The sequence below is a fragment of the Urocitellus parryii genome, chromosome 3, assembly GCF_045843805.1.
Source record: "Urocitellus parryii isolate mUroPar1 chromosome 3, mUroPar1.hap1, whole genome shotgun sequence".
Lineage (NCBI taxonomy): Eukaryota > Metazoa > Chordata > Mammalia > Rodentia > Sciuridae > Urocitellus > Urocitellus parryii.
Genome location: NC_135533.1, coordinates 23,308,496 through 23,332,206, shown reverse-complemented (window position 1 = coordinate 23,332,206; position 23,711 = coordinate 23,308,496). Strand labels below are relative to the sequence as shown.

The 23,711-nt window shown below is 37.7% G+C and overlaps 1 protein-coding gene across 5 annotated transcripts in view; it reads left to right on the top strand.

Annotated features, from left to right (window-relative positions):
* The window catches only part of Nrf1 (nuclear respiratory factor 1), a 139,302-nt gene that overhangs the window by 80,881 nt on the left and 34,710 nt on the right, over window positions 1–23,711 (top strand). For all 5 annotated transcript variants that reach the window (XM_077795943.1, XM_026392790.2, XM_026392789.2 and 2 more), the window contains 4 exons: window positions 13,108–13,266; window positions 14,067–14,258; window positions 14,856–14,957; window positions 19,393–19,550. In XM_077795943.1, coding sequence (XP_077652069.1) covers window positions 13,108–13,266; window positions 14,067–14,258; window positions 14,856–14,957; window positions 19,393–19,550 — 611 coding nt within the window. The remainder of the gene's footprint in view (window positions 1–13,107; window positions 13,267–14,066; window positions 14,259–14,855; window positions 14,958–19,392; window positions 19,551–23,711) is intronic.

The following is a 23,711-nucleotide window of genomic DNA, read 5'->3' as shown; positions in this document are numbered from 1 at the left end:
AGAGGTTTACTATTCACCAAATTATTAGATACTGAAAATGATAATTTGCTTTCTGTTACAGTAGAATAATACTTGTAATACCTTATGTTAACAAACTGGCTATAAAATAGCATTTTTTACATACTGCAATTTTATTTATTTATTTGTTTGTTTGTTTGTTTATTTATTTTTTGTACCAGGGATTGAACTCAGGGGCACTCAACCACTGATCCACACCCCCAGCCCTATTTTGTATTTATTTAGAGACAGGGCCTCACTGAGTTCTTAGTACCTCACTTTTGCTGAGGCTGGCTTTGAACTCTCGATCTTCCTGCCTCAGCCTCCCAAGCTGCTGGGATTACAGGTGTGAACCACTGTGCCCAGCTAGATTTTTTTTTTTTAAGCTCAGGGTACCCAGAATTAAACTAATTAATTTAATTTTATAAAATGTATTCAGGTGTGTATGTGTTAAACTTTTGAAGAGATATACACCAAAATATTTATAGTGATTATTTATACTTGGTGGTGTTATGGATGATTTTCCCTTTCTTTAGTGAGCATAAATTACTTTTATAATCACAGAAATGCAAAACAGTATTTTAATATTTTGTATTAAACTTGCATTTTGGGGGCAGGTACCCAGGATTGAACTCTGGAGCATTCAACCACTGAGCCATACCCCAGGGCTATTTTGTATTTTATTTAGAGACAGGGTCTCACTGAGTTGCCTAGTGTCTCACCATTGCTGAGGCTGGCTTTGAACTTTCGATCCTCCTGCCTCAGCCTGCCCAGCCACTGAGATTACAGGCAGTAGCTAAACTTGTATTTTTTTTAAGTGTAAGTTTGATGATGTTTCTGTTTTCTTTTACCGAAAGATTACTTTTCTTAATATTAGGGTAAAAATGCCAACATCTCTTTTTCCCACCTTGCTTTTCTCTTAAATGGCTGCCGTATGTTTGAAGGCACATTCCTCAATTCTTTACTGGGCATATAATTTAATCTACCCTCCAGGGGATATTTATGTGTGTATGGTGTGTGTTTGTGTGTGGGGGTATATGTGTGTATGTGTTCGTTCGTTGATTCAAGGAAGCAGAACTCAGTTATGAGCTATACCCAGAAAGAACAAAATAACTATAACTAGACCTAATTCTAGATTTCAGACCATTTTGGTAATTCGTGATTTCCTTAACATGATCAAATCCTAGAATTGTCAAACTGGACTGTAATAGAGGTAGACTTGGTTTAACCAGACATCTCTGTTAATTTTCTTATCTGCACTTAATGCTATGGGGATGACTGATGTTTATGCTGATAACCCTAACTTATAAATATAATTCTATGTATATGATCATGTGATGTGTTCTGAATCATTCAGAGAGTAAACTATAGTTGATATTGTTCCCATGTTAGGTGGTTCATTAATTCTTCACAAATTAGAAAGTTTGCTTGTTTATTGGAAAGAATCATATACTAACTTAGAGTCAAAGGATCTAGTCTACAGTCCAAATTTTACTGTGTTAGCCCAGATTCTCACTTTCATCTTCTGAGAAGTAATGCATACCTTCCGACATTTATGAAGTCAGTGGAAGAAAAAAAGTGAGATTTTGTAAGGAAAAATGCATCACTCAACTATTATTATTAACTTTTGGATAACCTGAACCATCTCTCACCCATGTTATATTAGGGAAAGTTAAGGAACTAAGAATTTTTATTTTTCTAAGCAATGAAGTTGGTCAATATAGGTGATAACATATTGCAGGTTTAAAATTGAGGCATAAATAGAAAAAGCTATTTATTTGTTTGTTTGTTTGTTTGTTTGTTTTTTGTTTTGGAGAGGGAGGTACTGGGGATTGAACTCAGGACCACCCAACCACTGAGCCACATCCCCAGCCCTATTTTGTATTTTATTTAGAGACAGGGTCTCACTGAGTTTCTTAGCGCCTTGGTTTTTGCTGAGGCTAGCTTTGAATTCACCATCCTCCTATCTCAGCCTCCTGAGCCACTGTAATTACAGGCATGTCCCATTGCACCCAGCCAAAAGCAATTTATGAAACAAAACTAAAACAGGAATAGAACTTAGAGTTCATATTGCCAATGATTTTTTCTTTTGTTCTATAAAACTATATGTGATCACCGCCCAGGTTGAATGTTTCAGCTAATGCTATAAACATTCACTGTTTTAAAAGAGTTTCCGGACTTGCTTCAGAGACTCTCAAAACCATCTCCTCCATGGATAGAAATTACGTAGAACAGAGTATCAGAACTTCTGTCAGAACTAACTGTCCTTCTTTTAGGAAGTAGCTCTCTATGGATTGGGGTGTTTTGTCTTTTTTTTTTTTTTTTCTTTTTTGATAAAAGTATAATTCTTCATTGGTGAATAGAACATGTTTCCTGAAAAACTTTACTCTTAGGTCTTAATTCTGATAATAGTCTTGGTTAACACACACAAACATACACATATGTAGAGCTTTGTAATATTCTTTGTGATAAAATGAAAACTTAAGGCACCTTTAAAAATAGTGGCTGGAACTCAGCCCCTATCTCCTATCTTTCTGACCATCCTGTGTAAGAACTGGAGGAGGTTGAAATAAATCTTATTAGTTTAGGGTAGGTCCTGTAACTCCTGAATTCATCAACAATGAAATAATGAAGTCACCATTTTTAGAGATTTTGAAAGTCAGGTCAGCAAATTTTTCTAAAATCATTCAGATCAGTCAGGGCCTAGAGCTTGAGCTAATTGGAGCTTCTCAGATGTCGTTGTGCATAGGAATCACTGGAGAGTCTTCTTTAAATGCAAATTGGCCAGGCAATGTGATGCACACCTGTAATCTCAGTGACTCAGGACACTGAGGTAGGAGGAGGATGGCAAGTTTGAGACCAACCTCAGCAACTTAGTGAGACTCTGTCTCAAAACAAAAAATTAAAAGGACTGTGGATATAATTCAGTGGTAAAGTGCCCCTGGGTTCAATTCCCAGTACCAAATAAATAACTAAACAAAGGAGTCATAGGTATGGAGTGGGACCTGACATTCTGCAGTTGCAGCAAGTTCCCAGATGATACCAACAGTGCTGATTCTCAGGCTGTTTTGAGTTCAAGGAATTGATATTGCTAATGAAAAATCAGGTCTGTTCTCTCCCACACTTGAATATTATAGGATTCTTTTGTTATTGGGAATCTATAAATCTTGGGATCTGTATTTCAAGAGATCCAGGCAAAGATTATTTTATAAAAGAATCATCTCTGGAAATACCTGCTCAGTATTGCTGGCTAAAATCCATTCATCTATCCCTTCTCCCTTCCCTGTGTAACCCCCCCCCACCATGAACTTTCTGTCCTCCTCTTACTCTCACTGGGCAGTCTTTGTTCTTTAATATTCCCTTGGAGTGATGATGCAACAGTGTAGTAATTCTTCACCAGTTTCAGAGAAACCTTCAGAAACAGCACAGCAATTTTCTTCATTAGGAAGAAGTTATCCACCAGACTTGACCTATTTTACTTAGGAAACATTCAGCCAGTTATCATTTTAGGTCTTTTGAGGGTCTGGTTTGGTTTTGAAAAAGCTTACATATGGCATAGCTCTTCTGACAAAAAAGTAAAAAATATTATGCTAAGTGAAATAAATGAGACACAAAAAGAAAATGCAGTCTGGGGGCTAGAGTTGTGGCTTAGCGGTAGAGTGTTCACCTAGCATAGGTGAGGCCCTGGGTTTGATCCTCACCACCACATAAAAGTAAATTAAGTAATTAACAATATTGTATCCAACTACAATTAAAAAATAAATATTAAAAAAAAGAAAATGCAGTCTGATTCCACTTGTATAAGGTATCTAGAATTGGCAAATTGTAAACACAGAAAGTAGAATAGTGGTTACAGGGGCTGAGGTGAGTAGAAAAGAGGAGTTAATATTTTAATGGGTTTAGAGTTTCAGTTTGGGATGACAATGAAAAAATTCTGGAAATAGATAATGAGGATGGTTATATAACAATGATCGAAATTAATGTCACTGAATTGTATGTGTTACAACAGTAAATTTTATGTTTATGTTATATGTATTTTACCACAATTAAAAAGAGTTTATTAAAAGAAGAGTTAGATAAGAAGTATTTGAGTTTAATTGTCCTCCAAGGTGGCTACACAATAGAATCACCTGTGAATTTAAAGTCCTGGTGCCTAGACCATACTCCAGACCAGTTAAATCAGAATCTTTGAGGATGGGATACAAGTATGTCTGATGTTTAAACTCTTAGGTTTCGTGTTATCTATTGTGGATAACAATGCTAAATCACCTCCCCGTGCTACAGTGTCAGAAAAGAGGTGTTTTTTTGTTTGTTTGTTTGTTTTTTGTTTTTTTACTGTCTGATATTATCAGAAAGTGTTTTTGTACATGACACCATGCCACATGCAGGATGAGATTTAAAATATATAGGTAACAAATGAAAGCATAGGATGTATTCCTAAATAGAACATAGAATATGTTAAACAGAGAAGAATTAAGCTATATTCAGTAATACTAAAAGATGGTAATAGTCATATAGATTACATATTCAGGATACAACCAGACTAGGGATATATTTACAGTTTATATGGCAAAGAATTAGTATCCAGGACAGATTAATATTTCCTTCAAATTAATAAAAAGATAATTAGAAAAAATATGCAAAGCATTATAAGCAGTGCACAGAAAGAAAAAATAGTGAACATATAAAAATATTCTCAATTCACTAGCAATGGAAATTTAAAAAAACCATTTCCCCCACATCAGATGAACCAAAATAAGAATGCTCAGTAATAGCCAGGTACAGGGCACCTGCCTATAATCTCTAGGTACTCAGGAGACTGAGGCAAGAGAACCTAGGTCCTAGGTCAGCCGGGACAACTTAGAGAGACAGAGTTTCAAAATAAAAACTTAAAAGGACTGGGGAGGGGTTGAGGTTATGGCTCAGTGGTAGAATGCTTGCCTAGCATGTGTGAGGCACTGGGTTCAATTCTCAGCACCACATATAAGTAAATAAATTAAATAAAGGCATTGTGTTCACCTACAACTAAAAAAGATATTGGGGGTGGGGGAAGGATGTGGGATATAGCTCAGTGGTAGGAACACTTGCAAAAGGTCCTGGGTTCAATCCCCAGTATAGGATGGGAGAGGGAGATCTAGGTAATGGCAAAAAAAAATGGGATGGAGGGTGTGAAACAATGGGTATGGTGGGAATGGGATTGGCTAAGTCTTTCTGGAGGACAGTCTGGCAGTAGTTATTAAAGCCCTCAACCAGTGAATCCAGTTTCTGAATTTCTCCTCAGGAAATGTACATGTGCACAAAGAGACATGGTCAAGCACTATTTGTAAGAGCAAAAACCATAACTATCAATAGAGGAATGATGAAATAAAATGGAAAACCTATACCATGGATACTAAGCAACTGTTAGAAAGAAAAACCATTTGACCTATTTATCCCACTCCTTAGCATATACCCAAAGACTTAAAATCAGCATACTGTAGTAATGCAGCCACATTAATGTTCATAGCAGCTCAATTCACAGTAGCTAAGATATGGAACCAACCTCGGTGCCCTTCAACTGATGAAAAGATAAAGAAAATGTGGTATGTATACACAATGGAATATTACTCAGCCATAAAGAAGAATGAAATTATGGCATTTGTGGGTAAATGGATGGAACTGGAGACTATCATGCTAAGTGGAGTAAGCCACTCCCCAAAAACTAAAGGCTGAGTGTTCTCGCTGACACGTGGATGCTAACACACAATAAGCAAGGCAGGGAGTGGAGGTTCACTGAATTGACAAGGGGGAGTGGGGAGAAGGGAGGAGGATTGGGAAAGACAGTAGAATGAATCAGACATAACTTTCCTATGTTCATATATAAATATATGACCAGTGTAATTTCATATCATGTACAATTACAAGAATGAGAAATTATACTTCATGTGTATATGATATGTCAAAATACATTCTACTATCATGAATAACTAAAAAGAACAAGTAAAAAAATTTTTAAAAAGAGATTATTATAGTTGTACTATGAGAAGATCTCTAGGACAAAATATGGAGGGGAAAAAGCAAGTTTTAAAATTTGTACACTATGGTACCATTGTGTTTTTCTTTAATCACATAACTCTGCCTTTTCAGCATATATTTATGTAAATGTATAGAATTTGGCTATCAGGAAGGCTATTGATCAACCTAATAATGCCTCTGGCAGGAGACTGAACTGGGGAGGGTGAATGGCATGAACACCTGTGCCTTCATCGGTATCATTTTTGTACAAAATCATGTGCTACTCCCGAACATGATAACAGAAACTGACCAATCTGAGATTCTTTTTGAAAGAGAAGGTAGGACTTTAAGAGCATTTTGATTACCAAGAGGGAGTACTTTAATAGGTGGATAAGGTGTAAAGATAAGCAGCAGACATTTTGACCTGAGAGAAGTCTGAAGTCTCTAAGTCAGAGTGTCTCCTTTGGCTGGCCCTGAATTTACTCATTCTGAAGTTACACTTCTCTTTCTTTCCAAACTGGCTCTTCCTGTATATTCTATGGGAATGTGTTTTGTGGGACAATGAGATTGAGAGAAGCCAATGTGTCTGTTGGCAAATCTAGGGAAACAGTGCATCAGAGAAGGATATCCACCTTTGTCATTTCTATGAACAGAGACTAATAGTACAAATATAAGTCCAGAGGATGAGCTAAGAAATTCTTTATAATGCCCTAAAAATGCTTATTTGAGTATAATTAGGTTTATCAACCTGGAAGTTCATAATTTTAAAATTAAAAAAATAACAATATTGTCTGAAATTTTTTTAGTTTTCCTTCTCTTTCTTCATATTCCTATTTTCCTGTAAGCTATAGAAAACTTAACCTTTCAACTTTGTTTGATTTGCATTGTGTTCTCTTTAAAAATTTATTATGCTTTTGTCCCTTGGTAATCCATGTGGGATTTGTTCCAGGACCCAAAGTTGACTAATATTTACATCTCTTTTATCAAACGGCATAGTATTTGCATAGAACCTACGTACATTCTCCCATGTACTTTAAATCATCTCTTGATTACTTATAAGTAGGACAATGTAAATGCTATATAAATAGTTGTCTGTATATTATATACTACATTTATACTGTAGTCTGAATAATGACAAGACAAAAAGTCAAAACAGACAGATGAAATTTTTCTTCCTGAAAATTTTTGATCCATAATTGCTTGAATCCATGGATACTTAATTCAGATGTGGAAGAGCACAGACCTCTTCAATAGAGAAAGAGTTGGGACACATTTTGCTTTGAAAGTCCTTTTCTTGGGGCTGGGGATGTGGCTCAGGCGGTAGTGCGCTCGTCTGGCATGTGAGCGGCCCAGGTTCAATCCTCAGGACCACATACCAACAAAGATGTTGTGTCCGCTGAGAACTAAAAAAATAAATAAATATTAAAAATTCTCTCTCTCTCTCTCTCTCTCTCTCTCTCTCTCTCTCTCTCTCTCTCTCTCTCTCTCTCCTCTCTCACTCTCTCTTTAAAAAAATAATAAATTTTAAAAAAAGTCCTTTTCTTGGTAATTGAACCTAAAATGGACTTGAGGAGCCTTAAAATCCCAGGACTTGGGGGTAATAGAGCAAAGATAGAGGGTATGAGAGGAGAAGCAAAGAATTAACTGAATTTGCAAGTGGCAGATTTCTAACATAGTAATAATTGTTAGGCTTTTCTTTTTTCTTTTAGTTCTAGGGATAGAACCCTGGACCTACCACATGCTAGGCAAGCTATACCGCCAGGCTTCTAGAGTTTTAGGAAATCTTATTTTAAAACATTTATAGTCCCCACATAATCTTTGCTATTGACTGCCAGTCACATGAATTTGATATTCTTTTCTTTTCTGATTGTGCCCTTAGAAAGAGTAGTATTTTCTACTTTTTACTGGTTTGGGTTGGTTTATTAACCAGACTGGGGCACTTTAGGCCTATATAGAGCTCTAAATCAGAGTGAAAGCACCCAGAAAAGCTTGTTCCAGCCCAATTAAAGGACAATGGGAGAGGTTAGGCTTTATCTTGGCTGTTCCTGTTGATTGTCTCCCTGTGGATTAAAGACAAACCTTCCTTAACAAGCACATTGAGGAGCTTTGGTTTCCAAAACTCTAGGACAAATAATTAATCCAACTGGTAATGAGGACATAATGCTGAATTCTAGAAAGAAATCACTTAACTCTTTCTATACTAGACAGCTCATTTTTCCCTTATAATAGTCTCTTTAGACCTAACAATATTTATTTGGGACAGTGTAAAAATGGTCTGTTAGAGCCAGGCACACAGTGACACATACCTGCAACCCCAGAGACTCTGGAGCCTGAGGCAGAAGGACCACAAGTTCAAAGCCAGCGTCAGCAACTCAGCAAGACTATCTCAAAATAAAAAAGGGTTGAGGATATGGCTCGGTGGTAAAGTACCCATGTGTTCAATCCCTAGTAGCAGAAGAAAATAATAATAATAATAAAAAGTTTAATAGAAAATAGTCTTTTCCAATGAAGTCAGATTATCTTTAAAAGTAAAAGATTCTACCAGGCATGTTGGCACATGCCTGTATTCCCAGCTACTAAGGAGGCTGAGGTAGGAGGATTACAAGTTTGAAGCCAGCCTAAGCAATTTGGTGGGGCACGATCAAAATAAAAAGGTCTGGGGGATATACCTCAGTGGTAGAGCACCTGTGGGTTCAATTCCTGGTACTAAAACAGTAACCAAAAAAGATCAAAGAATCCTCCATCCCCAAAATGCATAACTTGAAAAGTGAAATTCTATAGTAAAAAATGCTTTTAACTCCTGTTTTAATATAGGGACAAATTTTGTATATTTGATAATTGGTACTTGGAAAAGTTATGTCTGTCTCCAAATTAGAACTTGTAAGCTAGCAGATAATTTAACTCTGGTTCCTTTGTTTTACTTGTTGCGGTTCTCCCTGAGGAAGTCACCTTCCCTTCCTGCTGCTTCCATTTCTCCTGCCTTTCATATTAGCTTATGCTTAGAATTTTGAAACGTTTCTCATCCAGGAATTTATAGCATATAAAATGTTTTTGAGAAATTTTCTAGTCTGTCTTTTCTCTAATTACCCTCAAGTCACATTTTCTAAAATTTTCATTAGTAATGAACATTGTACATTTTTTAATGTTGAAGGATCCAGCAAAACAAGTCACCTAAACTACCTATGTATTGAGCGTAGGTTGGTGACAACTTGTTTCCTTAATGCAAAGGACTGATGCACGTGGTTAATTCAGTTCCTCCTTGGTTCTAGCATTCTTTCTTTCTTTTGTTTTATGGTGGAGGTAAGGATTGAACCAAGGACCTTATGCATGCTAGGCAAGCATTCAACTACTGAGCTACCCTCCCAATCCTTGATTCTAGCTTTTTTTTTTTTTTTTTTGTAGTTGTAGATGGACAGAATGCCTTTATTTTGAAGTGATAGAAGTGATAAAATGCTTGCCTAGCATGCTCAAGGCCCTGGGTTTGAACCCTAATACTGCAAAAGAAAAAAAAATTGTGTTGGATTAGCATCATGATGTCTCTCAACCTTATATGTTTTGCATACAAAATTTGAAGAGTTGCTGTTTAAGATATCTTTTGGTTAAAAAAAATAGAACATTTGTTTTCCTCTTCATAAAATTAGAAATATTAGTCAGTTGCCAAATAGCTATGATCTATCTATGTGGAGGATAAATGGTGTCTAAAAGACTTAATATGTCAAGTTCTAAATTTTATGACAGAGTTATGAATGCCATAGGAGTTGTTGAGGACAATGACATGACTGAAGTGATAATAAAACTGCTATTAATTCTGTGCACTATATCTACATATTTGTTATCATTGATCCTTGCAATTGACCCTGTATGTTTGTCAATATCATTACTATTTCACAGATGAGAACATTAAGATTTAGAAAGAGTTGAGATTCAGAGCCAACTCTCTGAGTTTGTGCTGATAAAAAGAGCTGATTTAAAAATTTGTATATATCTCATGAAGAATGTAGGACTTGTTGGGCATTAAAAATTGAGTGTTGGCATTGGAAAAGTAGCATGAGGAAATAGTCCAGCAAAGGAGCAAATCAAAAGGCAAAGAAGCAGGAGTGAGCTCAACAGCTCATGAGACAGTATGGATACTTGCCTAGAGGACCAGAGCTACTGTGGGAATGAGTTTAACATGAGGCCATATTGTGGTGGGCAAGAGGAGCTGGACAGAGGGGTAGTTGCTAGTAGTTTAAAGCCATATGAAAATTTTTTTTTAAGTGTTGAATCTGTGTAGCATTAAGGAAAACTGTCAAGGATATGTAAGATGAGAGAGAGACATGGGAGAACTTGAGTTATACAAGAAAGTCAACTTTCTGGTTACATTATCCTTGGGGTAGGAATTGGGGAGTGAAGGTGAAACCAGAGAAAAAGGAATGGGCACCACAGACATTTCGAAAATGAAAGAATTAGACTTGCACTTGGCGTCTAAGTGAGTATTAAAAATAAGATAACAATAAAGATAACCTTCAGGTTTTGAGCTTGGATGGTGGCTGGGGGAAGGGGGTTTTCTACTGGCAAAAACAGAGAAGTTGAGAAGACAAGTAGTTGAAGAAAAGGTAGAGTAGGGTTTAAGTGAGAAGGCATAGGTCTGTATGTCAAGGAACCAGTGGGTTACCAAAATTCTGTGGAAAGCCTGTTAGAAGGACCAAAGCAAGACTGAGTATGAAAGATCTCTATAGCCAGGTGTCAGAGTCACCAAGATCTTCAGAGCATAGAGAAGTAATGTGAGGGATCAGGAGCAGAGAGATCATCATATTAGAGAATGTATGGGCTCCAGTTGTATTTGAGCAGGTTGTCAACCTTCTGTCCTCCACAACACATTCTTTCTGAAAACCTTAGAATTTTATTAATTTAGATTTAGTTATCCTTCACTTTTCATTTTCTCCAGACTCACCTAGGTATGATATAAAGGATTCTCCTTTTTGAAGCCTAGTAATAGGATTAAAATAAAGGGGAACTTTTAAAAATCTGTGGTATCAGTTTATTTAATTTATGCATTTGAGAAAGCTGTTCTTTTGTATATGAAGAAATAAAACTATAGTATATAAGGACTAACCCTTTTTCTGCACTGTGTATCTAAAGCTAAAAAAGGAACACTCCCAAGAAATCAGGATAGGAAAAATGACTTTGAGATGCACTTTCTTAAAATAACTGGGTAAATGACCTCATGAGCCAGTTGATAGCATGGGTTTGCAAATGGATACTTTTCTATTAGCCTGCTGCCCAATGCTGCAGAGCCAAATATATATGGAGTATATGATATCATATCCTGTAGGCAGGAGACTATCTAGGAGGGAATGAAATGGCAAGCTCCGTAGAGGAATTTACAGTATAAATACTGCCCATTAGACCTGTCTTTATTAGATAAATATTACTGATTTGGTTCATGGTTCATCCCTATTACATAACAATTTGTGTCATGTTCTTAGTAAAATAGTACATGGTATTTGTTATAAGAACATAGAATAGTTAAATAAGATCTTCAATATTAAAGGCTACCATACTCCTCTCTCATTAATACTTAAGTATTTTTGTTCATTTGTTTGTTTATTTTTTGGTTTTATAGCTATAGCCAAGTCCTTGAGTCTGACTCATTGTTCAGAATGTCCTTTCTCTTTGGTTCTGTGCTGCAGAGATAGTGCAGACATGTCTTTGGAAGATGTAGGATGCTACTTCTCTGTGCAGTGCTGTAGACCACCGGGTCAAAAGGGGAGCAGTAGGTCTTGGAGGAATTCTAAGCTCATAACTTGAGGAACTGCTTTTCTTGCCAAAACTCATTATCAATAATGAAGAATATTTACAAAGCAGACCCTCCTCCTCAGCACACACCCAGAGTGTGTTCAAAGTGCAAGAAATAAAGAAGAATGGCAGGACTGGGGTTGTGGCTCAGTGGTAGAATGCTTGCCTAGGTATATGTGAGGCACTGGGTTCGATTCTCAGCACTACATATGAATAAATAAAGTAAAGGCCCATTGGCAATTTTAAAAATATTTTTTAAAACAAAGAAGAAGAAGAATGGCAGTTGTCTCTGTGGTTTAAAACCTGTTTGGTCTGAATTCAATTGTAAAATAAAATCTTAATGGGTCTAGAGGTATAGCTTGGTGGTAAAGAAATTGCCTAGAATACACAAGACCCTGTGTTCAATCAATCCCCAGGGCCTGGGTTCATTCCTCAGCACTGAAAAAACAAAATTTTTAAAAATCTGATTGATGTCCATAATGTATTTAAAAATCATCCAAGCAACTGGGTGTGGTGGCACACATATATGATCCCAAAGATTCAGAGACTGAGACAGGAGAATAGCAAAAGGAGGGCTGGCCTGTACAATTTAGCAAGACCCTGTCTTAAAATAAAAAAATTAAAAGGGCTGGGAATGTAGCTCAGTGATAGAGCACCTCTGGGTTCAATCCCCAGTACCACAAAAACAAAGAAAGAAAAAATCATGCAAGCTTCATTGTCTCTATAGATAAGACTCACAGACAGTGGCCTAGCTTTTTAGAATAGTTTTAGGGTATTTTCCCCCCCTTTATTAAGTAGAAAGTCTGTTTATTTTCATGTGTTTTATAATCAACTACCAAACTGAATTCTCTGATATTTGTAGTAGTTTTTCATTTGATTCTCTGGAGTGATTCAGTCATTTCATCTACAAATAATGATGATTTGATCTGCTCCTCACTTCTAACTCCTCTCGTATCTAATTGTGTTAATTACCAACTCCAGAACAATGTTTAAAACGGCTTGACTTGGACATCTTCAAATACATGGAAACTACAGAAGGGAAATTTGCTGTAGTGTCAGTGGTATCCTAGGAGGCAAAAATCAAACTTGGGGGTAGATGTGCTAGTTTTTTTAGGAACAGGTCTACAAAAAGAAAAGGGGCCCTTTACCAGCAAATCTACACTTCTCCATCACCCATGAAACGTAGTAACCTGTGGAAAACAGGGTGTTCTCAGCACTAACATTAGAAATTATTTGGGACCTTGGAGGAAGGTTTCATAATCTTAGAATTTGTTAGGGGACATGGACATACCTGAGATGTCTTTCATGAATACTAATGATTACACTCTTCTCTTTCAGGCCCAGCTTCGGGCATTTATCCCAGAGATGCTCAAGTACTCCACAGGTCGGGGAAAACCAGGCTGGGGGAAAGAAAGCTGCAAGCCTATCTGGTGGCCTGAAGATATCCCATGGGCAAATGTCCGGAGTGACGTCCGCACAGAAGAGCAAAAGCAGAGGGTGAGCATTCCTCAGCCTGAGTCACCCATTGCTTCTCCATTCTGAATTAATCACCTCAAATTTTGTCATTACTATTTCTGAAACGTCGAAAAACATTTGTGTAATAGACCTATCCCTCCCAAGAAGTTCACTGGTCACTGATTTTATAACATTTCTCATTTGTCATTTCTTCCCTATAAAAAGACCAGGATGGGTCCATGAATTAATATTCTGTCTTCTTAGTTGCCTTTTGAAGCAGCTTTAATTTTATGAGGTGCTTGGGAAAACCCAAGAAACTTAAAGTGAAAATATTAATCACTTGCAGACATAGAAATATTAGTAAGAATCACTGTTGAAAAATACAAGTATGAATTAGAGAGAGATGAACTTTTCCAAGTGAGCCTACTAATAACAAAACTTTGAGAAGAAACACTAAACTAGATAATAGATATCATCCCTATTTTTCTGCATTTTTTTTTAATTTAGCTTGGAAGTTTACTGAGATTCTTAATATATATGATTCTTGACTAGAATAATGTTTCTTTGTCAGAAGTTTAATAAGAGTTTGGCCTTAGTTTGGAATAGGGTATAAAACCCAAAAGCTAAACTAGACTTTCACCAGGAAGTAAATCATTGGGAAACCTCCTTTAATATTTGGTGCTCAGTTTGCTTATTCCAGAATCAGTCTGTGGGAAATAATCTTAAAACAGTTTACTCTGCATAAGGTTTGATTTGGCTTGAAACATAAGCAGCTGCATTATTGGGTTTAGATACTATGGTACTTTGTGGTTTAATGTGCTTTTCTGGTCTTTTGGTGACAGGTTTCATGGACACAAGCACTACGGACCATAGTTAAAAACTGTTATAAACAGCATGGGCGGGAGGATCTTTTATATGCTTTTGAAGATCAACAAACACAGGCTACTACCACACACAGTATAGCCCATCTTGTACCATCACAGACTGTAGTGCAGACCTTTAGCAACCCTGATGGCACTGTCTCACTCATCCAGGTGAGTAAACCTAATGGTTACCAGAGAGGTGGGTCACTGGACACCTTCCCCAGACTGCAGGAAGTTTTCTTGTGCAAACTCTTGTATAAGCTTCATACACCTCCCCTAGATCTCTCTCCTGGCTAAAATTGACTATTAAACAGTATTTTAAATTGTTTTCATTTTACTCAGTTCAGAGCTATGAGTAGCTTTCCTGGACATTTCCAAAATAAAACCCTTGGAAGTGGCTTCTTTTTTACTGTTTCACTGTCAGTAGCCAGGGAATATTTCTTCTGAATTACCTCTTCTGTGGCAAACCCAATTTATTGACAGGAAGGGAACTTCTAAATTTCAGGTTGGGATGAGAGTAAGAAACCAGTTGACTAGCTCTGGCCACTGATTAGACATGTAATAGCTCTTCTAATACTGATCTATTTGGTTGAAATAAATTTCTGAAACTCATATGAGTCTCTGAGAAATAGTTTAGTAGCTGATTTTACATCACAATTACATATTAATCATTATCTGCTGAATTTGGGGTTCAGTGCATCTTAGTTCCTGAGGAGAGACAAGGCAGAGGGTCTAATCACTGATATCAGTTCCTGTGTTTTTCCTTAGGTTGGTACAGGGGCAACAGTGGCCACATTGGCTGATGCTTCAGAACTGCCAACCACAGTCACTGTTGCCCAAGTGAATTATTCTGCTGTGGCTGATGGAGAGGTAAGAAAGAGGATTCTGTCTATATCTGTTTAAATACCTAGATGACTAGGTGAGGGAGAGCTGAGGATTCAGAAGATGAAGAAGTAGCCTCTATGTCTATAACATTGTATTAAGTGTTTTTAACATCATGCTTTGACAATTTGGGGGGGTATCTTATGCTGTGTTTTTTTTTAATATTTATTTTTTAGTTATAGTTGGACACAACACCCTTATTTTATTTATTTATGTTTATGTGGTGCTGAGGATCCAACCCAGGGCTAAATGAGCGCTAAGCAAGCGCTCTACCATTGAGCCACAACCCCAGCCCTTATACTGTGTATTTTAATTATAACAATTAAAATCCACAGGGCTAGGGATATGACTCAGTGTTGACCACTTGCCTGTAGGGTGCATGGAGTACTGGGTTGAATCCACAGCACCTAAAAAAAAAAAAAAAAAAAAAAAAGTGAAAATTCATGGATCATTATGAACTGAACCTAGCTGTTAGAAACGTGTAATTTTGCATTTACAATGTAGCATTTTATATAATACACAGTAAAAGAGATTGTCTCTTTAATACTTTCATGAGAAGGACCATTTGGGAGCCTGGTATGCCAAGAGTATGCAATAATCTGATAGTTATGAAGAAATTAAAATTCTGTAGCTTTAAGCAATATAAAATTAATTAGAGACAGGTACAAATTACAAAGATATTTAGAATTGACTAAAGAAAGAATTTCAAAAAATATGAACATTGCTTATGGACATACATGTTGATTTTAAAATATACACTAACTGAGTGTGGTATTCCATTCCTGTAGTCACAGCTACTTGGGAAGCTAAGGCAGGAGGATTACTTGAATTTATGAGTTCCAGACCAACTTAGGCAACATGGTGAGAACCCTATCTCAAAAGACAAAAACAAAACAAATTAAACTGTACCTCAGTGGTAGAGCACTTGCCTAGCATCTGTAAGGCCCTGAGTTTAATCCCTAATACTGAAAAAATAATAATAATAATAATAATAAATTAAATAAATAATTTTATGCTGATGCCATATGTAAAAATGCAAATGGTTTTAAGAATTTTTTCCATTGTGTGATGGGACCAACAATTGGTATTGGTGATATTAACAGCCATAGGTGTCAAAAAATCAAAATGGAATATCCAGTGATAAAGATCTATGATTCTGCTGGCAGAAGGAAAAAACACCAAAGTTCAAAGACATTAGAGACATGAATTTTAAATGGAACTATCAGTACATATATTCATTTTGAACTTGCACAACTCATTTTAGTGAGTTTTTATTTTAATGAATGTCAGTTTAACTGAAATAGGGATAAGCTGGATAATAAGTAGGAAAATGTAAATAAATGAGTATATTCTCCATCCAGACATTCAGCAAACACTTTTGGCACCCTGTGCCAGGTGCAGGACAGTAAAGACTGTCCTTGCTGGTAAGGAGCACTAGGCAGATGATAGGAAAAGTCCATGCAGAACCATGACAGTGAGCTAGATCAGGTGAGCCCAGGATGCTATGGAACTCAGAGGAGAGAGCCTAACTTTGAACCATAGGCTGATGGGTTTTCTCAGGAAATACTTCCTGGGGGGAGTAGAACCTGAGCTCAGACTAGGAGCATAACTAGCAAAACAAAAGACTCAAGGATGGGAGTTGGGTTCATGTTGAAGGCAGCAACACATTCTATGCACGGCATTGTGAAAGCATGAAGAAGCCACAATTCAAAGGGCCCCAGTGCAGTGGATCTTTCAGGCATAGAAACTCATAGGCCTTCTCTGAATATCTTTTGTCTTCAGGCTTGTAGCCCTTTCTTTAGGTCATAGTGACATCTAGGCATAGACTATCATATACTGGCTCCCCCCAACAGATGGGAGCAGAGAGCAACAAGGGTTCAAGCAAAGTACTAAGACTCTAGGATAGGAAGTTCCAAAGAGATCGTAGCACAAAAGCTAATTTATTCCTTACCTGCCATATTTCTGATTAGAAAATTCCCATTTTCTCTCCATATTTTGCTGTCATCTCTGTAAATCTTGTGCCATATAATTTAACTTCTTTAAATTATGTTGTCTATGGCTACATCCTAAAACTATTTTTACCACAATGCACTTGTAACTGAATGAGTCTATGCTGAATTGCTGCCACTGTAGAATGGAGATTTGGAAGTTGCCCCAGACCAAGCTCAGATAAGAGCAGCAGCAATAGGATCACTAAAGAGAGGGCTGGATCAGGACAAAGGAAGACTTGTGTAAGGGCCGTAGGTGACAGTGCTGCCAGCTTCAACAGCTATTTTTAAAAAATATCTTTATTTTTATTTATTTATTTTTATGTGGTGCTGAGGATCAAACCAAGGGCCTCTTGTGTTCAAGGCAAGTGTTCTACCACTGAGCTACAACCCCAACCCTCAGCAGCTATTTTGATTGGAATCACGAACATCTAAGAATTGACAATGTAGCTTGCCATCTAAAGTGGCATTATTGGTAACAATGCTCGTTAGAGAAATGAGATCAAAGTGATCCTACCTGGGGAAACAAGAGTTTTTTAAGTTTCTGAGTAGGCAGCTTTGCAGCTCTAGGATATCTCTTCCTTTGTAGTGAGGAGCCATGAAGGCTTGCTGGCACAGCCATCTGCCCAAGAGAACCAAGAACACACACTAAGGAGCTAAGGAATGTCTCCTCTGGGAGGCTTTTGAGAAACATGCTGAGAAGCACTGTCCTAATCTTAGGATGTAATTTTATGATTCACAGGACCAAACCAGGTTATTTTAAACGTTTCTCCTAGAGCTATGGCACTTTCTATGGATCTAGCAATGTGAAGCAGGGACAACAAGAACCCTCTGAAGCACAGCTAACATCCTAAGGTTTAGGAGTTCAAGGAGGTTTTAGGCCTGAACTGATTTATCACCACCACCCCCATATCTCTGCCCTGTTCTTTTTTGGTTTGGGGGGGATGGTGATAATTAATCAACCAGTATTTATTGAGCCAAATGAATTAAAGTTAACTAGATACTGATATCCAGAACAAGAAGTCTTTCCATAGAAGGTATGCTACTAAAATCAGTGGTTCTTAACCCAGAACCAGAAGGGACATTTTGACAGTATCCGGAGACATTTCTGATTGTCATGACTGGTGAGGATACTGTCGGTAGAGTGCTTGCCTTGTCTGCACAAGGCCCTGGGTTCATCCCCAGCACCACACACAGACACAGACACACACACACACACACACACACACACACACACACACAAAGATATTCCACAGCATTGTTGGTAATAGCAAAAGACTAGAACCTGAATGTCCATTAAAAAATGGCTGCTATGTCAGTCATGGTATTTCTATATAGTACAGTGCCCTGCAACCATTATTATGAATTCTGAATCATGAATGAATGAGGAAGTTTTCTGTGTTCTAAAGTGGAATCATTTCAGAGACGTATTGTTTGTGGGGGAAAAAAGCAAGGTATAAAGGGTATGTAAAATAATCTGTCATTTTTTAAAAAGAAAGAATAGGGGTGGGGCTTGGTGGCGCACTCCTGTAATCCCAGTGACTTGGGAGGCTTGGGCAGGAGGATGGAGAGTTCAAAGCCCAGCCTCAGCAACTTATCAAGACTTTGCCTTTAAAACAAAACATAAAAAGGGTTATGGATATGGCATAGTGATTAAGCACTCCTGGGTACAACCCCTGTATGTATGTATGTATGTATGTATGTATGTATAGATAAATAAACAAATAAACAAGAAGGAATAAGGGATAGGGACGTAGCTCAGCACAGGAAGAAGGAAATAGATGTGTGTATATGAGAGAGAATGTGCTTGCATATAAAGAGAATACCTCTGCAAAGATACATAGGAAAACAAACAACAGTAATCAATGCCTAGAGTGTTGGCATTTCCTCTGACACAGTTTGAATTTATCAAACACAGCATGATGTTTTGAAGTATATATACATTATGGGGTATAGTGAGAACACTTGAAATCTCTCTTAACAGTTTTCCAGAATTCAATACAATGCTTTATAAAAATTTTTGTAACTACATTTATTGTTTATTTTTTAAAATTACCTTAATTTTTGGATAGATAATATATTGATATGGTCCAAATTTTTAAAACAATATTTAAAAGTAAGCAGTGGAAAGTCTTGCTTTCTGTCACATATTCAACCCTGAGGAAGTATTCTCAGTGTGATCCTCCACATTGAGAATATGTATGTTTTCTAGAATTTCTTTATGCAAACTTCAAAAGAATTTAAATATTTATTCTGAAACCCTCCTTTTTATACAAAAGACAACATACTAAAAAACACTGTCTGTACATAGTAGGTCCTTTGCTTTAAAAGTATATATTTGGCTTGAAAATAGAAATTTATTATAAAAATTACTTTTTAAACTCATAACTTTTTCATGGCTTTAATTTTTGATTGTCTTGTCCTTTCTGCCTCAGGTGGAACAAAATTGGGCCACATTACAGGGAGGAGAAATGACCATCCAGACGACGCAAGCATCAGAGGCAACACAGGCGGTAGCATCGTTAGCAGAGGCCGCAGTGGCAGCTTCACAGGAAATGCAACAGGGAGCTACTGTCACCATGGCACTCAACAGGTGGAGGCAGGGGTAGGGGAATAAGTGGGAATGGCAGGGCTTTGTCTTTAAAGAGAAGCACTATACCTCAGTTTGTCAGAATTGGCAGTTGGGCCTAAGATACCATGGGTTGGTTTCTAATAAGCCCTCACCAAAAACATTGAACTTTTTTTCTTCAGGAATGTTTAGGAAGGATGCTATGGAATGAGACTCTAGTGAGAGGTGGTTTCTTCCTGAATTGTGTTGTTCCTTTCTTGGTTCTTTCTACTGGTTGTTGAAAGGAAAGATTATCCCTATATTAGTCTTCTTTTTCATTCTTGACAGAATTTTAATTTCAACAGATCCAGACATTTTAATTAATGGTTAAGCATATGGTCTTAGAGCAAAACTACATGGGTTTGAAGCCTAGCCCTGTCACCTACTAGCTGGTTGTCCTAGGACAGTTTAATTGAACTCTCAGTGTCCAGGCTTTTCTCTTCTGTAAAATGAGGGTAATAACTGTACTTATGATAGTGTTATGAGAGAAGTTACTGCAAGTGAAATTCTCGGTGAGCGCCTGGCATGTAGTAAGGGCTGCAACTATTGTCACTGTGGGCAGCCGCTATTAGTCTTATATAATCATTTAACTCTGCCATGCCAGCACTCTGCTAGATATGGCTGAAAATAGGGTGATCCAGCACAGAATCTTTGCTCTTGAAGAAATCATACTCTTATTGAAGAAACTGATTTCACTAAAACAATCAGCTAGCCAACAGTATTAGACAGTAGTTCACTATTGAATTGGGTAGTACAGACTATGCACATTGTAAAATTCAGAGGGGGAGTCACCTCCCCAAAAATATAAAAATCAGTCAAAATTTAGATTGGTTGGAACAGATGGAGAGCCTTGATGGGTTTGTATAAAAACAGTGCATTGTATGAGGCTCTTCATGGTGGTAGTTGAGAAGAGGTCACGTAGATTTGATCCAGATCCCAGCTCCTCCACTTACTAGCCATAAGCTCTTGAGAAATTTCACCCCTGAGCCTTGTTTCCTTCTCATTGTTATGAGGATAATATTCATCAAATAGATTCAATGATTCAATGAGATGATATATATAAAACTCTCATCAGGGTGTCCAACTCATTAGCACTTAGGAATTAATACCTATTGACATTTAAAATGTATTTTGAGATTTGTTTAGCATTGTTTATGGTGATTAGAAGATCAGTTAGGAAGAGGCAGTCTAAGTGTGCCTTGTTAAATCTGGAAAACTAAAGTAGTAAGAATGGGACTGCATTGAATTGCAATGCAGTAATGGCCAGGTGGATCAGGAATAAGACTGAAATACACACATACACACACACACACATATTCTCTCTCTCTCTCTCTCTCTCTCTCTCTCTCTCTCTCTCTCTCTCTCTCTCTCTCTCTCCCCACACACACACACACTCTCTCAGTGTTACCCGTGAGTCTCTCAGTGACCTGGAATTGAAGCTTTTTTCTCAGCCCATTGAACCATGTCACTCTTCAGGAACATGAAAGTCTTCTTTGGTTCCTTAGACATTGGCTCATTCTTACTCCTTCCTTTAAAAGAGTTCACCCAGATAAACTTCCTGAAAGGCACAGCCAGAGTGAGAACCATCCTCCCCAGTAACCCTTCACTGCAACTTCCGGTCTAACAGGCAGCATTAAAGACCAGCAAAACCTGAACCTTCCACTCACACCCTGGATATTCCAGTGAAGTGTAGTGTCCTGGGAACTCTGTATTCTTAGTGGAAAATCTGAGGCATGTTCTGCTCCCTTTGCTGTGAGGACTAGAGCTTATTTCTAAAGGCTAAGGGGGGGGGGGTAATGGTATCCCCTGAGGGCTTGTTAACAAACTAGGATGCAGCTGAGGTGGCTACAATGTTTACTCCAAAGGAAGGAGAATGTGGTTCACTGTGGCATGAAGGAGGAGTAAAGAGATGTTGAAATCTGTTTGCAATCAGATAGTCCAATGCCCCAGTGAGTCTAGGGGTTGCAGGGGTGAAGAAACCAAACCTGGCAGCAAACACTATAACCCATGGTCTAATGTCTTAGGATGGTTGGATTTAAGGCAGGCTCTTGGTGATTGTTTCTCTGTGGATGATACACAGTGGAATCCTTTATGCTCTGCACTTGTAGCCTCTCCATAGTTTGTTGTTGGAAGTTATCTTAGTGAAAAAACACACAGAGAAATCTGGTCTTTGTTCCTATGGTTACAAAGTGATTTCATAATCTGCCCCCTTCCAGCCTGTCTCAGTTTCAGGTGCAGATGGAATAAGCATGGTTCTCTAATAACCACCTGCACCTCTGCTGCACTGTAAACAGCAGATGCGGGCACAGAGTAAGAAGGGGGAGGCAAGCTGCATGTAATGGCAGGTGGCAGACTAAGAAGGCAGAAGGACTCCTTCATCCGTTAGAGGGGAAGGGGATCAGGACAGATGCAGGACAGACCTGTTTTTCAACCATGTGTTGAAATAGTTTTGTATAGCAAGTCAGAACAAGGGCCTAGGGCTCCACAGCTGCAGCCCACCCTGGCTTCATCACAATCCAAAGGGGCTGTGGAAAAATTATCACAAAAACTGAAGACTAAGTTAATTTAAAATTTCAAAATAAAGAATAAAACAGCACTTTTAGGAAGGAGGTAGGGAGGGGAATCAAGGTAAACAAATGAAAAGCAAAACATCACAGCCCAAACAACCAGAGAAGAAAGAAGTAATATCTTTTAATTATTGCCATACAGTGGTAAATTTGAAGTTTCATTACTTCGCATAGCTATCTGAGACTTATGAGTTGCGTCCGCCTTCCTCTTCCTCCTCTTCCTGTTCCCCTTCCACTTCTTTTTGTGTATGGGTGTGGACCCAGAAGCATTCTACCTCTAAGTTCCATCCTTCCAGCCCTTTCTAAAATACTATGGGGTGGGGACGGTACTGGGAATTGAACTCAGGGGCACTCAACCACTGAGCCATCCTCAGCCCTATTTTGTATTTTATTTAGAGGCAAGGTCTCATTGAATTGCTTAGCGCCTTGATTTTGCTAAGGCTGACTTTGAACTCCTGTCTCAGCCTCCTGAACTGCTGGGATTACAGACATGCACCACTGCACCTGGCTTTAAAAATATTGTTTTGAAACAGGGTCTAACTAAGTTGCCCAGACTGACCTCAAACTTGTGATACTCCTCCCTCTTCAATCTCCTGAGTAACTGGGATTACAGATGTGTACCACCACACCTGATTTATAATCCCCCTTAAACAGGACTTCCTGCAGAGTCAATTCTTGTGTATGACCAATTTAGCCCTTGCATGTAGAGATTCATGATATGGATTCATAGACTGGCCTACATTACCCTGGTAGACATGGTGTCAATACTGAGAGAGTATTTATTGTGTGTCTACTGTGCATAGTGCTGAGACTCAGGGTTGTAGGGAAACAGATGTTTAGATCACTTTCACTTCTCAAGGAATTTAGAACTTGCCTTTCTTTAGCTATAGAGATGTGACTTAATAAAGAATGAACTATATTTTTAAATAAAAATTTACTCTTTTATTTTGGATTGATACATAAAAATTGTACTTATCTATGGGGTACTCTATGATTAATTTCAATACATGTGTACACTCTTTGTTAAGATGAAAATATTGACTTAAAGTTAGAGACATTATTAAAATATGGCTTTACCATATAAACTGATAGTAATCCATAAAATGGAATGGATAGTATAGATCACAAATTCTTTCTGCAAACAGTGGGCAAAGACTACATAACTGCTTTTCTTTCCTGTAGATAAAGGTTGGAAACTTTAAAAAATGATGGAGCCAGGCCTGATGGCACACACCTGTGATTCCAATCACTTTGGAGGCCGAGGCAGGAGGATTGCAAGTTCAAGTCCAGCCTTGGCAACTTAGTGAGACCTTGTCTCGAAATAAAAGGGCTGAAGATATAGCTCAGAGTTTGAGTGCTGGCCTGGCCCTGTGTTCAATCCCAGTGCCTAGGGGGAAAAAAAAAAGAAAGAAAGAAAATGACTTTTGTCTAAAAACTATAAAGTAGTAGCTTAAGGAAATATTAATCTCTGTTCACCTTTAAGTAAAGGTAATCTTTTTCTTCTACTTATGTTTGATCATTTCCCATTAGATCTAGTATAAATGAGTAGAACCAATGTGGAAATGATAGGCCTGCTAAC